General features: G+C 40.2%; 1 protein-coding gene across 1 annotated transcript in view; it reads left to right on the top strand.

The window, feature by feature from the left end:
• The window catches only part of RFTN1 (raftlin, lipid raft linker 1), a 463107-nt gene that overhangs the window by 382630 nt on the left and 65645 nt on the right, over positions 1 to 14832 (top strand). Inside the window, exon 7 of the mRNA XM_089660005.1 lies at positions 8894 to 9009. Coding sequence (XP_089516131.1) covers positions 8894 to 9009 — 116 coding nt within the window. The remainder of the gene's footprint in view (positions 1 to 8893; positions 9010 to 14832) is intronic.

Here is a 14832-nt window from a genome sequence, read left to right as displayed (position 1 = left end):
ATATAACACTGCAGAGGGCACAGGACAGCACTGTATTTTTGACAGGATCAACATGTACATTTTTGCACTTATCAAACAGATCCAACCAAATGCTTTCAATGGTATATTTGTAAGCAAGTCTCCTATTGGTCACCAGCAATTCCACCTGCTGCCTCGTGAGTTTGGGGATTGCTGACTCAGGGGTAGCTCCACCATTTTGTCTCCATACATACACTCCAGGCTCAAGGCCCTGAAAAAACATACCCACTTACTATCATTCAACCCTCTCCTGTATATGTCAGCCCTATACTGTCTCTTATGGGACCTGTATATTAACCCTTTACCTACCTCATCCTGCACATTTTTATATTAACCCCCTCATCTACAACCCACCTTCCCTGCCCTTTGTATGTGACCTATACATTAACCCCTTCCCCTCTTAAACCCCCTGTGCATCTATTGTATCTTTTGCACCTTTACCGAGTTCTATGTGTTACCTCTTTAGTACCAGCATGTTTGCTCATTTCTAAAACATTTTGACAAAACATGGGATCACCTTGAGTTATCTACTTTCCACAAATGGGTAATTTCAGGGGTTATCATTCTGTACTTGGCATTTCTAGTTGCTATATTTTAAAGCATATATTTTATATTTTAAAAAATTGTTTTAAAAAACTCTATCTGGATAAAAATGTGGTTAAAAAGGCCATACAAATATTTTTTTTTATTGCAACCAAGTGTTACATTGTCCTTAGACAGTTGTTGGGTGGGTTGATAGGTACCATCTAGCTTTCCCCATAATGTCATCGTATAGGAAGTAGGGTGAGTAGTACTGGCTTATTAGAAGAGGAACAACAGAATTCAGTTTTCTAACCTGGCTGATAGACTATTGGCTGGTAGGGGGGCATGAAGAGGCATAAGGGTCAATGGTATGATGTGATAGGGTATTGAAGATTGGCTCCTACCTACAGGTCAGTCATCATCATCCCACGTTTCAGTACCTAGGGAGTCACTGGCCTAAAACAAGTATACAAAATGGATGGTTAGACTAGCTTCATGCCTTTTCCAGGGCTGTGACCCAGAAGGTGGTAAAACAAAGAAAAGAATGACAGCCCTGGAGCTTGTATATTTAAAAAAAGGTTTGCAGTGGTAGCTCCAATATTTCAGTCCTGACAAGTTCCCCTTTTTCTCTTGTTCACAGAATGCTTACCAAATGCTGTCTGCCTAATGTGGTTCACCGAGCAATATTTATGTCATATTCTATTTATTGAACGCACCGATGAACAGGACAGTCGTGAGGATTAATAGCTGTGTAGTTTTTGTTCATAGGACCCTTAGGGTTTTATTTAATAATGTCATACCCATTAATGTGGATGAACCCATAAGAAATCAATCATAAGCTTTTAGTGGCTCAATATCATTAGGATGACTTCACTACATGACATGAAAAATGACTGGTAGCTATAGGTGACTGCATACCTTTAATCTTGTTTTCAAATTAGCTGCCACCTTTTAAATTAAATAAACAGCTCCTGCAGAAAAGTTTACCTTACCACTCCAGATGTTCAGAGCTGCTCATCTTCTGGGTTAAATGATGGCCACTTTCTGTAGGCCTAGAGCAGGGTTGTCAAACTCAATTTTATCACGGACCACATACAAATTATGGTTACCCTCAAAGGGCTGGTTGTATCTATAAGATTAGATTGGATATGATAAGACTGATGTAAGAGGAGGTGGGGTGCTCTGGATGAGCACCCCACTCCCTCTTACATCAAAAGTCAAGAGTCCCCCACCCTCCCTTACATCACAGTGCACCCTCCTTACCTTGTGCTGCTGCTGGGAAGAAGCTGGGGAGCAGAAAGTGCAGGGTCTGGAGTAGGACCAGAGGAGGGCTGGTGTCAGCTGCCAGAGTCTGTTGAATGCTGAGACCAGGGGAGGAGGAAACAAGAGGGTACTGCGGCTGCACAGCAAGGCACAGGATCTATAGGAGGAGTTCTGTCCTCTTCTCTGCTACCGACTGCTGAGACAAGGTGGGAGTGGGGATGCCGCAGCTGCAGGGGAGGTGAGAGGGCCACATGAAATGGCCTGACAGGCCGTATTTTTCCCATGGGCCTTGTGTTTGACACATGTCGTGTCATCACAAAGTTATGAATAACAGTACTTCTGGCTCCACCAACCACCTCCATCAAAGAAGAAGACTAAGGATTTGATTTTGCCAGACTGGGCTGAAGAATGAAACAAAAAGTTTGTTTCCGGGGTTCTGAGAGGCAGGAAATGGAGACCTGATCATGTGATCACTGTGATTGGCTGTTGTAACAAACACATGATTGGGAGCCCCGCCCACTAGCTCCTGATTGTAAACGATGAGCTATTTGTGACAGCTCAGTCACTGTTCAGTGCACATATGAGCATAGCCAGCGTTAATGTCCATCCACCATGCTGACACATAAGTGCTTTACAGTGGTGGGGAGTGGTTAAAACAAAGTTAACTGGGGTCTTGGAGGAGGGAGACAGGGAACTAGAGTTTTGCTGTAATTATTTTTTTTAAGAAATACGCACTTGCTTCATTTTGTATATCTGCCTAGAGATGAGATTTATATCCATAGGTCTCGTAAGATAATAAACATATTTTAGCAGTTGCCCCTTCTGAAACTCTGCACATATGCTAATTAACGTTGTGCAATCTTGACATGTCCCACTTAGGAGCTTAAACTGTAAAACAACGGACATGCGAAGAAGGCTGTAGGAACCAGTCAGAATTCATTACAAACTGTTGTTTTGGGTTACTGCACATCATCATTACTATTTGCACCACATACAAAAAGACAAATTGTGTGGTTTTACCACTTTGTAGGGCTGGTTCTCTGGATTGAAGAAATCACTTGCTAAAGTTTGGGTGCTGTTGACTCTGTCTGGCTCAATATAACGGCGTCTGACTTTAATTCAAAGATATAAGGGAACTAATGCTTAGCAGACAGTAAAATGTGAATTTATGCTCCTCTTGTAAATCAAAATACAGAACATTAAAGTGGCATTTAGCCAAGAGAAAGGCATTAAATATTTATGGGCACCAGTGAAAACAGCTTTTTGTGCACAGTAGGGCAGCATCTTTACCTTAATGAAATATTTAGTGGCACTGGACCAATTTAAGATAAAAAAATAAGAGATAGTGATTTAATTTTCAAGCTCCACCACCCAAAAGACAAGCCATAGGAGAGGTGCTGGAGGACGGCAGGTGGAGACAGCAGATGAGCAGAATGAGAGACAACTTGAGTTTCTGGCTTGTTTGTCTGGCGTGTTTTTAATGATTGTGCACTGTCTGTCTCCTGTTCTTCATGCATTCTCATGGAGCTAAGGAAGTGCGCTGGAGAGACAAGTATCAGTTGGTTGCAATTTCTGTTTAAGAGCTGTAATAAATGCTTTAATTCCACCCCCGCAACGCAAGAATATTTGTGGAATGTTATTACACACAAATATATTGAGTTGTCAAAAAAATGCTCTTTCTGTGTATAAGGATGAAAAAGGTTACTTTAACATGTGTCTTCCACTTCACGCACAACAGCCCCAATCATCACCTATGTGTTGCATTTGGCTGTCAAATTGTGAGCAAAACTAAGAGATTTATAAACATCCTAAGTACTAAATCTGTTTATTATTTTCAAAATAATTGTTTAAGATATATATTTTGAAGTTCTGTTATTCACAGAGAATTTGGGAAACTTTGGATATTCACAGACATGTTGGTTGATATGCTAAAGGCAAATAGTCTGTTCATTTTGCAAGGGAATTTTCACTTAATGAATGTGGTAGAAATCCACTTTGCAAAGAATATACAAATCATGTGCAACAAAAATAAAATAAACAGTATTTTTGCTTGCACAAATAAATGATGGAAGTCAGCAGAGCTTCGCTACATTCACTAAAGCTGACCATACATGGATCAAAATCTGTCCAGTTCAGCAAGGACTGGCCGATATTTGATCAATGTATGGGCAAGCTTATTGTACCCAAGTTGATCTATTGATCAGCTTGGGTACAACCAGCCTGCCAGATATTTAGACACTTTACTACTGCCAGTGGCTAGCAGTTGTGGTCTGCCTGCTGGGAAGGCGCCCCGGGTCCCCCCTGCCGTAAAGCACATAAGTTCCACAGGAGGGATTCTCCCAACAACACTGACTGCGTTTATGGGGGAATCAAGTAATTTTCTTTCCGTCCACCAGAGTCAAGTAATCTACGGGCTGCTTAGGTTTAGAGGAAATACCCTTGCAAAGTGAACAGCTTATTTGCCTTTAGTAAATCAATTTCATTAAGTCAAATTACAAATAAATGTGGACAACAATCTCAGATATCAATATACATCAACCCTAAACAATGGACACATTTAAAATCAGCTCATCCTCAAATACATAATAATGGAGTTATCATATAATATAATATACAGTGTAAACCTCCTCAGATGAAATGGTGAAAATTACTCACTAATACATAAATAAATACCTGCGTCTTCCCAGAATCTTAGTGATCAGATCCAATTTTCATGCATCAAAGATACATGATAGCCAGATTTAACTCAATAAAGAGGCATATAATAGTCAGATCTCAAAAGTGTAGGCAATATGTATGAAGGCTTTAAAAGAATTTTAAAGAGTGAAATAAACCAACTCCTAAAAAAGAATAGTAAATACTGACCCAGGGAAGTAAGAGGGAAAAGGTTACCTGATCAATAACTGAGAGCAATGCATCAAGTTTGGCTTTGTGCGTATCATAGTGATTCCACTTCATGAGGAAGTAGACATTAAATCCATTTAGTAGACAATAAATCCATCATCAGTGCGATTGTATATGAAAACTGTTATTTTAGGAGGATGGTAAGATATTTGGGCTATCTAAGGCTTCTACGAAATGGTTCAAATGGTTCAGTTGACCAGATTGGATATATTCAGCCAGTAGACTGCTGTTTATCTCCACAGACAGTGCTTGTAAATGTGAGGAGAAAATAAGATGATGGTCGCAAACTGCAGACTTGATGAAAATAAAAATCCATTATTCTTCAATTAATGGGACAAACAGCACAAGGACTGACAAGCTGTTAATGCGTTTCACACAATTAAGTGCTTAGTCATAACAGAGAGGTGGTCCAGAGCACTCTTGACCAACGCTTTGTTATGACTAAGCACTTAATTGTGTGAAACGCGTTAACAGCTTGTCAGTCCTTGTGCTGTTTGTGCCATTATTGGAAGAATACAGGATTTTTGTTTTTATCAAGTCTGCAGTGAGCAGCCATTATCCTCTTTTTACTGTACATAGGATGGCCAGCACCCATGTAGGACTTGAGTGAGTCTACTCACCTGAGTGGTATATTGTTTATTGGATGAGTACACATAAGTGTGAAAACTTGTACAAGTTTCTGACTGTTGGAGAAAAAAAATGTTTCACTGGATGGATCGTATGCTAACCTAAAACTACAGCCAGTTTTTCTGTTTATTACTTAAGGTCTCATCACAAACAAACAAAGGATTTCCCAGCAGCACTTACCAGCCAGCCTGCAAAACAACCAATTTGGCCCTGTCTAACAGTATGCGTTAAAAACAGACGGTTTTGTTTGCACACATTTGCAAATACATGCGTAAGCCACAGTCCCATGTCAAGGGTTCTCTGTATACCGTGGGTCTAACTCTAAAATTTACAGAGTCTCCATAGTAGGAGTACATACAGTATATCAATGGATAGATTAAGGGCAGATGTGCCTGGAGGAGCCCGTCCCTCCTTAAAGGTACAGGGACACAGCTATAGCAAAAAGGAATCCAGTGCATCCCTGCATCCAAATTAGCCAACTACACAAAAAAATGGCAACTGTCCCAACCTATGTTCAGCCTTAGCAGTTCTTTGTTTGATTGTGATGTGCATTACCTTCCATGTGCACCCTACCGCTAAGGCTGGTTATAGGTTGGGATGGTTGTCATTTTTTTTGTGCAGTATTACTTAAAGTGTTACTAAACCTAGGACCCTGTATTCACTATATCTGGTCTCCCACAGTATACAGAATATGGAAGTGCAATTATTTTAGTAGATTATAAACTGCTAAATACCTTTTCTCATCAGCAATTGGAGAAGTCTTGTGACTTCTATCAGTGTCTAGCAGAGCACATGTTAAAGCTTGTAGGAGGAGTGTTCACTTTGCTGTAGGAGGATGCAGAAACCCTGACCTCTGGCTGGACAGTGCTGATTGGCCCTGTGCTGAACACATGCACTCTCCCAAGAAAAAAAAAAGAAAAAACTCTCTAGCAATACACACCAAACTGAGTGACTCCACACAATGTCTTATCAGGAGATAAGAGGGGGGCACTGGAAGAAGGGGAGGATCAGAGAATTCAGGATCAAACCACCTTTTTACACAGAGGATTAACCCCTTAGGTTCCACAGTGAGTACAACAAGCATGCTTTACTGCATATACAGACTGATATTACTGCTGTGGGTTTAGTAACACTTTAAGGTCTCCCAGAATTTAAAAGTACTAAGATACAATTTATGTAGAATATAGCAGTTTATAGTGATGTATTATCCTCGTGCCTGAAGACTCTACAGATTATGACCACGGTCTTCTCTCATATAAACCTACCAACCCTCCTAGTGGCTAATATGTTAGGGGTCTAGAGACCGATATTGGGTTCTCTGTTTATGGTATGAAGAGAACAAAAAAAGGGGAGTCAAGATACTTTAGCTGGCTTCATGATAGCAATGTATGGGAAAGCTGAAAACTCAAGAAGAGAAATCTTTGGAATCTCTGAGATATATAAAACGGTAGCTGATGATTCAACCTAGCAGCATCCATCTAAAACTGTAATATCATTTTGGAGACAGCTTATCTTTTAAGACCAACATATAGTTGTTATTCTGCTTCTAGTTTACCAGACTAATGATGACTGTGCCTTAATTGTTGTCTGGCTGAATCTTTATTGGGTTAAGCAAATAAAATGTTGATTGTCTCAGGATATGCATGCATGGATATGCAGCCAAAGCATTTATCAGCTCTTTACAAAAAGTCATTACTTTTGTATCATTAAATAGGCACTCCAGGCAAAAAGCTAAATACATTGACTAGATGCATACAGTGCCTTGAAAAAGTATTCATCCCCCTTGAAATTTTCCACATTTTGTCATGTTACAACCAAAAACGTAAATTTATTTAATTGGGATTTTCTGTGATAGACCAACACAAAGTGGCACATAAGTGTGAAGTGGAATAAAAATGATAAATGGTTAACAAAATTGTTTATAAATGTGTGAAAAGTGTGGCGGTATTTGTATTCAGCCAGAGTAAATACTTTGTAGAACCACCGTTCACTGCAATTACAGCTGCAAGCCTTTTGGGGATGTCTCTACCAGCTTTGCACATCTAGAGATGGACATTTTTGCTCATTCTTCTTTGCAAAATATCAAGCTCTATCAGATTGGATGGAGAGTGTCTGTGAACAGCAATTTTCAAGTTTTGCCACAGATTCTCAATTGAATTTAGGTCTGAACTTTGACTGGGCCATTCTAACACGTGAATATGCTCTGATCTAAACCATTCCAATGTAGCTCTGGCTGTATGTTTAGGGTCGTTGTCCTCCTGAAAGGTGAACCTCCGCCCCAGTCTCAAGTCTTTTGCAGACTCTAACAGATTTTCTTCTAAGATTGCCTGTATTTGGCTCCATCCATCTTCCCATCAACTCTGACCATCTTCTCTGTGCCTGCTGAAGAAAAGCATCCCCACAACATGATGCTGCCACCACCATGTTTCACAGTGGGGATGGGGTGTTCAGGGTGATGTGCAGTGTTAGTTTTCCGCCACACAGTGAAATGGGACTTCTCATGGCTTTCTTTCAACAATGGCTTTCTTCTTGCCACTCTTCTATAAAGGCCAGATTGGCGGCATGCGCGACTAATAGTTGTCCTGTGGACAGATTCTCCCATCTGAACTGTGGATCTCTGCAGCTCCTCCAGAGTTACCATGGGCCTCTTGGCTGCTTCTCTGATTAATGCTTTCCTTGCCTGGTCTGTCACTTTAGGTGGATGGCCATGTCTTTCTAGGTTTGCAGTTGTGCCATACTCTGTATGTTTTCGGATCATGGATTGAACAGTGCTCCGTGAGATATTCAAAGCTTGGGATATTTTTTCATAACCTAACCCTGCTTTAAACTTCTTCACAAGTTTATCCCTGACCTGTCTGGTATGTCCCTTGGCCTTCATGATGCTGTTTGGTCACCAGTGTTCTCTAACAAACCTCTGAGGGCTTCACAGAACTGCTGCATTTATATTGAGATTACATTACACACAGGTGGACTCTATTTACTAATTAGGCAACTTCTGAAGGCAATTGGTTCCACTAAATTTTAGTTTGGGGTATCAGAGTAAAGGGGACTGAATGCATGCCACACTCTTCAGATATTTATTTGTAAAAAATGTTGAAACCATTTATCATTTTACTTCCACTTCACAATTATGTGCCACTTTGTGTTGGTCTATCACATAAAATACATTTACGTTTTTGGTCGTAACATGACAAAATGTTGAAAATTTCAAGGGGTATGATTACTTTTTCAAGGCACTGTACATAAACTGTTTCTACATTTTAAAGCATGCACAATTCTCTCCTGACACTTGTGTGATTTACACACCTCTACAGTGCAGCATAGCCTGACAGCTGACAGCCCTATTTCCTACTTCACCCATGCAACTTTCAAATCAGTAAACGATGAATCAGCTTCATCACCTTTGTCCAATGAGCAGGCAGATAAAAAAAGGAAGCTATAAAGCTGAACCATATTATGCCTAGTGTTTTGCTTTAGTTTAATAGATTATACCTAAATACACAACCAAGTGATGCTTTTTTATTGACTGAACATATATATTTTGTTCTTTGCTTCTCAGACACCTCATCGGAGTTTACAGATGGTGTTTTTATTTTCGAAGATTTCCCAGAGCAAGATCCCAAGACCATAAAGCGTTATGATGCTATTGTTGTAGAACAGTGGACAATCTTTGAAGTAGGTGTTTCTTTTCTCAGCTTTCTCACATAAATCGTTATATTTACAATAAAATGTATGGTATTTCATATTATGCTAATAATAAAGAATTTTCTATTATAGTACAACTAGTGAGATGAAATATACCGTAAATCCTACAAGCTGAACATTCTCTGTGTGGTCCTCCATATTCCCTGACTGAACTCATAACATGCATTGAAACTGCATCTGTGTTGTGACTATTCCTTTTCTCCAGAGCTGTAAATTTTGTAGTCAAGATGCTAAGTTTAATAGGAATATTGGCCATAGCAATGCTGTAGAACAGTGGTCTCCAAACTTTTCTTTCCACTGATACAAGACACTATTAATTTCCTCCCATCAACAATGGGGCATAATTACTGCTACTGATGTCAATAATGAGGCACTATTCCTCCCACTGACACCAATATTGGGGCACTGTTCCTACCACTGACACCACCGATGGGGCACTATTTCCCCCCATTAACACCAATAGGACACTATTTCTTAGGGCACTATAGTAGGGCACAATTCCTCAAACTGAAACCAATGACGGGGCATTATTCCTCCCACAGACACCATGGATGGGGCACTATTTCCCCCCACTAACACCAAAGGAACACTATTCCTTCCACTGACACCAATGATGGGGTATCATTCCTTCCACCGACACCAGTGGTGGAGCACTATTTCCCCCCAATGACACCAACAATAGGACACTATTCCTCAAACTGCCACCAATGATGGGGCACTATTCCTACTGCTGACACCAACAATTGGGCAACTAATCCTCCCACTTGCACCAATGAAGGGGCGCTATTCCTCCCCCTAATATCAAAGATACGTTGTTTACTCCTACTGATGCCGGGACACTTTCTACTCCCAGTGGCCACAGTCTAGTCCCCCAAAAGTCTGAAAAGTCAGTAAACTGGCCCTGTGTTTAGAAAGTTTGGAGACTCCTGCTGTAGAACACTTCCATATTTGGAAGATTTACGTAAAAGAAAGAAGAACTTGGGGCATATATAAAACTTTCCATGGACTGTACACTTTATTTCGGGCCCCTGCACTTCTAAGAAATGGGCAGACAGACATACAATCCTTTTGATCTCATATTTGCCAACATTTTCAGATATTATGAGATACTTTGGTATAGAGGTAGTGAACCAACACTAGATAGTGTCTCAAAGTCCCAGTATAGCATATTTTAAGGGCAGTCTAAAATTAATTAGCATTTTAAATACTTGTCTCCAAAATAGTTAAAGCGGTATTAGGGCAGGTTCACACCATGCCTGCATCTGAATCGCACAGGAACTAGTTGTGCGTTTCTGTGTGATTCACATACAGTTCTTTGTGGTGCAATTTCAATAAATTGCACCACAAATTGCACCAGTTCTTTGTGGTGCAATAAAAGCCCTTTTATTTTAAATTGGCTGAAATTACACCACACCAAAAGTAATGCATGCACTACTTTTTCAAATGCACTGCAATGGGACTGCATGGTACGAACATACCATTTCCATCCAGAGCAGGCAGGTGTGGGCAAACACACTGCATTTGCGACATGCGTTTGGGGTGTCATTAATTTTTTATTGACACCTGTTGCAAATTGCAAATGTAATGTGCGTTTTGCATGCGGTTTGAATCGCACAGGAATGCACAGCGCGTTGTTTGTCATTAAGATTAGACATGTTGTGAACCAGCCCTTAAACCAAAAGTGTTTTATATTGCAGCTAACTTGCATTGTTAGATGTGGTGGCTGCATCAGTTTTCTTTTTTTAGGCTTTTTTCCTTCTGTTTTGACCTGGTGATCTGGCCAAACACACCTCCTGTATTTTGTTTTCCATTTGGGGTTAAAGATTTTACATGAACAAATAAAAGTTGATCATATTACTTACCTCTGTCAGTGGTAAATGGATTGTTTCATCAATGTAAACTGATACATTCTGCTGGAGAGCCTGAGCTTCTGAAATACAGCAGACTTACTGGCTAAATCACCAGATGAAAACAGAAGTAAGAAAGCCTAAAAAAGGTAAGTAATACAGCTATCACATCTTATGATTGATAAGCTGCAATCTAATAAATGTTTGCTTTTGGGTTTTATACTACTTGATAACTAATCTGAAATGGCCATCAGTAAGTGTCACCTTTCAGGGGTAGCTGTTTGCCTCATTGGGGTTTATTTACTAAAGCTGGAGAGTGCAAAATCAGACTCACTTCTGCATAGAAACCAATCAGCTTCCAGGTTTCATTGCCAAAGCTTCATTGAACAAGCTGAGGTTAGAAGCTGATTGGTTTCTGTGCAGAAGGGAGTCTGATTTTGGACTCTCCAGCTCTAGTAAATAAACCCCATTATGTCCATGTATTTTCTTGTACAGTCTACTGCTTCAGTTCAGGGCTGAAAACAAACTTTTTTCTAGCTGGCTGAAAGATGGTAAAACTGTCCATTAACAAAGCCTTTTGTTTTCTTTCCCACAATCCTGATCAGTTGTTACTTAGTATGAGTTTTATGAATATCTATTAACTTCAGTGATCTGAAACAGGACAAAGGACAGCCTCTGTTGTGGGCTTATAGCCTGATAACTGCACTGACCGCGGTGCTCTGAGAGAATACAAGTGCATAACAGGACACACAACTGTCCCCAAGAGGCATAGCTCCACCAGTATAACAATTCAAGTGTGAACATTAAGATTACTACAAAACCAGATAAGAACTAAATCTTACAAGAAAAAAACAGAGATTTATGAAAGTGTTACTAAACCCAGGACCCTGCATTCACTATATCTGGTCTCCCACAGTACACAGCATATGGAAGTGCAATTATTTTAGTAAATATAAACTGCTAAATAACTTTTCTCATCAGCAGTTAGAGCAGTCTTGTGGCTTCTATCAGTGTCCAAGAGAGCAATGGTTAAAGCTTGTAGGAGGAGTTTTCTTTCTGCTCTAGTAGGATACCGAACCCTTGACCTCTGTCTGGACAGTGCTGATTGGCCCTGTGCTGATCGCATACAACCTCCCAAGAAAAAGAAAAACCTCTCTAGTGATACACACCAAACTGAGCATGTGCAGAGTGACTCCACATATTATATCGTATCAAGAGATAAGAGGGGGACACTGGAAGAAGGGGAGGATCAGAGAAGATGGGATAAAACAGTGTTTATTACACAGAGGATTAACCCCTTAGGTTCCACATTGGGTATAACAAGCATACTTTACTGCATATACAGATTGATTTTACTGTTGTGGGTTTTGTAACACTTTAAGTCTTTTTTTTTTCAAATTTTAGGACATTTCCAGGAAGTAACAACCATTTCAGGGACAAATTCTATTGTCTTTGAGGCTCCCTGGAAATGGCGGGGCGGGGGGGAAGCAATTAAAGTTTGACCCTAATGTAGACCAGACAGTGAGGAGCTGTGCACTACATTTGTCCTTTAATGTAACCTCAAATTGTCTCAGAAATAGTTCCGTACAAAATAATTTGCATACATTACTTGGAATGTAGGTCATAAACTTAAAGCATGAAAGATATCTTAATCAATTAGATCTGCGTTGTTCCACCTTCTTTCATGGTGCTGTTCACATCCTATGTTTACCAGCTCTGATAAAGGAAATTGCAGCATAATGAAAAGCGGAAAAAATGACTTCTATTTATCCCACAATCTACTGACCAGCTCTGATTTTAAAGACGTTCATATTTTCTCAGCTGTTAACATCCAAAGAAGTGACTTTGAAGCAATTGGCCACAAAGTCAATTTTTTTTGTACACGGATGCTGTTTGCTGTGTTGTTCATATTCTTTGCTGTATGCAGATATATGTTTAGAAAGCAATATTGTGGGGCCTATAAAATCAGGTATAGGTGTAAATCATAAGTCAACCAAGTATTAGTGATAATTGCCTTTTACAGGTGGTAATAGCAGCTGCCCCTAAATGGTGAATAAACACTAAATGCACCGAATTGTGAATAGATAGGCGCTTACTTAATATATATATCAAATAATAACAAAGTGCTCTCTCAATGCCATATTATTTGACATACAGTGAAGGAAATAAGTATTTGATCCCCTGCTGATTTTGAATGTTTGCCCACTCACAAAGAAATGATCAGTCTAAAAATCGAATGGTAGGTGTATTGTAACACTGAGAGACAGAATAGCAACAAAAAATTCAAAAGAAATGCATGTCTAACAAATTATGCACTGATTTGCATGTTCATGAGGGAAATAAGTATTTGATCCCCTTCACAATACATGACTTAGTACTTGGTGGTAAATCCCTTGTTGGCAATCACAGAGGTCAGACGTTTCCTGTAGTTGGCCACCAGGTTTGCACACATCTTAGGAGGGATTTTGGCCCACTCCTCTTGGCAGATCCTCTCCAAGTCATTAAGGTTTGGTGGCTGATGTTTGGCAACTCGAACTTTCAGCTCCCTCCACAGATTTTCAATCGGATTAAGGTCTGGAGACTGGCAAGGCCACTCCAGGACCTTAGTGTGCTTCTTTTTGAGCCACTCATTTGTTGCCTTTGTCCGTGTGTTTTGGGTCATTGTCATGCTGGAACACCCATCCAAGACCCATTTTCAATGCCCTGACTGAAGAAAGAAGGTTCTCACCCAAGATTTGATGGTACATTGCCCCGTCCATTGTCCCTTTGATGTGGTGCAGTTGTCCTGTCCCCTTAGCAGAAAAACATCCCCAAAGCAGAATGTTTCCACCACTATGTTTGACAGTTGGGATGTGTTCTTGGGGTCATAAGCAGCATTCCTCCTCCTCCAAACACGGCGAGTTGAGTTGATGCCAAAGAGCTCGATTTTGGTCTCATCTGACCACAACACTTTCAACCAGTCCTCCTCTGCATCATGCAAATGTTCAGTGGCAAACTTCAGATGGGCCTGGACATGTGCTTTCCTGAGCAGAGGGACCTTGCAGGCACTGCAGGATTTCAACCCTTGTTGGCGTAGTGTGTTAACAATTGTTTTCTTGGTGACTGTGGTCCCAGCTGCCTGGAGATCATTGACAAGATCCTCACGTGTAGTTCTGGGATGATTTCTCACTGTTCTCATGATCATTGACACTCCACGAGGTGAGATCATGCATGGTGTACCAGACCTAGGGAGACTGACAGTTGTTTTGTGTTTCTTACATTTGCGAATGATTGCACCAAATGTTGTCACCTTCTCACCAAGCTGCTTGACGATAGTTTGGTAGCCCAGTCCAGCCTTGTGTAGGTCTACAATCTTGTCCCTTACATCCTTGGACAGCTCTTTGGTCTTTGCCATGGAGAGTTTGTAATCTGATTGTTTTATTGCTCCTATGGACAGGTGTCTTTTATACAGGTAACAAAATGAGATTAGCAGCACTCCCTTTAAGAGACTGCTTCTAATCTCAGCTTATCTGTATGAAAGACACCTGGAAGCCAGGAATCCTGCTGAATGATAGGGGATGAAATACTTATTTCCCTCATGAACATGATAATCAGTGCATAATTTGTTAGACATGCATTTCTTTTGAATGTTTTCTTGCTATTCTGTCTCTCAGTGTTACATTACACCTACCATTTGATTTTTAGACTGATCATTTCTTTGTGAGTGGGCAAACATTCAAAATCAGAAGGGGATCAAATAATTATTTCCTTCACTGTATGTTGTATTGAGTAAGTGCTTATCTATTCACAATTCCGTATGCAGATATATGTTTTAAGTACTTTTATGACTCATTTGAACAAGCGGCAGGGAATTGGTAAAAGAAGATCATTGAACCGTGCTCCAAGTGCCCGCCTAAGCAAAGCAATGCAGCCATCCAGGGCTGTACCCATGCTGTAGCAAAACATA

This window comes from Staurois parvus, unplaced genomic scaffold (genome assembly GCF_062004578.1).
Source record: "Staurois parvus isolate SC_StPar_1 unplaced genomic scaffold, SC_StPar_1.0 ptg001194l, whole genome shotgun sequence".
In the NCBI taxonomy this organism is placed as follows: domain Eukaryota; kingdom Metazoa; phylum Chordata; class Amphibia; order Anura; family Ranidae; genus Staurois; species Staurois parvus.
This window is presented reverse-complemented; position numbering and strand designations above follow the sequence as displayed.